A 1185-nucleotide genomic window follows, 5' to 3' on the forward strand; every position below is an offset into this window, starting at 1 on the left:
GTCGCCCCCCCAGCCTGCAGGCACACAGCAACATGGTGCACATGGGTGAGACCCACCTCGCCTCTGTGCCCGCCAAGCACCCTACGTGCCGTGCTCCCAAGGCACCACGGCACCAAGATGCTCTTCTCACATACCTGGGGGGGGGCCACCATATCGCCTTTGCCCGTTGATCTGCACCAGGTTGATGCCGGTTTCTTTTGCCCAGGCAAGCAGGGCCATCTTATTGGCCTGGTTGATGCTGTTGGTCCACGTCTGAGGAGGGAGATGACGTTGGCGCTTGTCTGGGCAAAGAGTTTCCAACCTCCCAACTGGGGGCATCCCAGCCCCATGAAGCAAATACAAGGCCTAGCACCAGCCAGCACGTAGAGGAGCAAACGCTGAACCCCTCTGCCCTCAGGAAACCTGAGGAGCCTCTCAACACTTGCACATCCAAAGGACTACCCTGCCCACTGTACAAGCCTGCTCCACGTAACTAAGTCCAGCAACTTTGACAGAGCACAAGGACACCAACGGTTCCCCTATGGATGTCTGCAAGGGCTTTGAAAGCCAAGACACAGGCGGCAGCTGGTTGGCGCTGCAAGAGGGGGCTGGAGCACAGAACCAAGGTGACCCATCACATCACGAGATCCCAGGCAGGCTGGGACCCCAAGGCAGCCAACTCTCTTCTACCAGCATCTCCTCAGGCATCAAGGAGGGTCTGGAGATACCATCCACGTGGCAACATCATCAGGTTTTAGCTCATTAAGTACTCCGAAGTCTCATTAGGGCCTCCGAAACTGTACGCTGAGTGGGATTAACCCTAACTCAGGCTAAAATGCAGTTTGGCTGCACCTTCACCTCTCCACCTCCAGGTGCATCACCAGGTGGTGGCACCTTTCTATCTCCAAGGGGTTTCATCTTTCCTGAAGACCAGAAAACACCTTTGGATGGAGGTAGGGACCCATATAGGGGAAATCTCTGCTGAGAGGGCGCAGAAAGGCCAGCCACGCTCACCACAAAGCCTCCTGCCATGGCTCTGCAGCTCCCAAGGCTGGGTCCCAGCACAGGAGACCTCCTGGCCCGCCGGTACGGGGGGGTGCGGGGCGGGGAGGTGCCAGGGCTCTCGGGAGAGGCAGGACCCGGCTCTTCCCCAGCGGAGCCCGTCTGAGCCCGCAGCCCCCGCCGATTAGGCGCTAACAGGGGCCA

General features: G+C 59.1%; 1 protein-coding gene across 1 annotated transcript in view; it reads right to left on the reverse strand.

Moving 5' to 3' along the window:
• Nucleotides 1-219, reverse strand: part of DND1 (DND microRNA-mediated repression inhibitor 1) — a 1961-nt gene extending 1742 nt beyond the window's left edge. The window contains 1 exon segment of the mRNA XM_009329591.1: nt 66-219. Coding sequence (XP_009327866.1) covers nt 66-219 — 154 coding nt within the window.
• Nucleotides 220-1185: the final 966 nt, after the last annotated feature.

Source organism: Pygoscelis adeliae, unplaced genomic scaffold, assembly GCF_000699105.1.
Source record: "Pygoscelis adeliae isolate BGI_AS28 unplaced genomic scaffold, ASM69910v1 Scaffold288, whole genome shotgun sequence".
NCBI classification, from domain to species: domain Eukaryota; kingdom Metazoa; phylum Chordata; class Aves; order Sphenisciformes; family Spheniscidae; genus Pygoscelis; species Pygoscelis adeliae.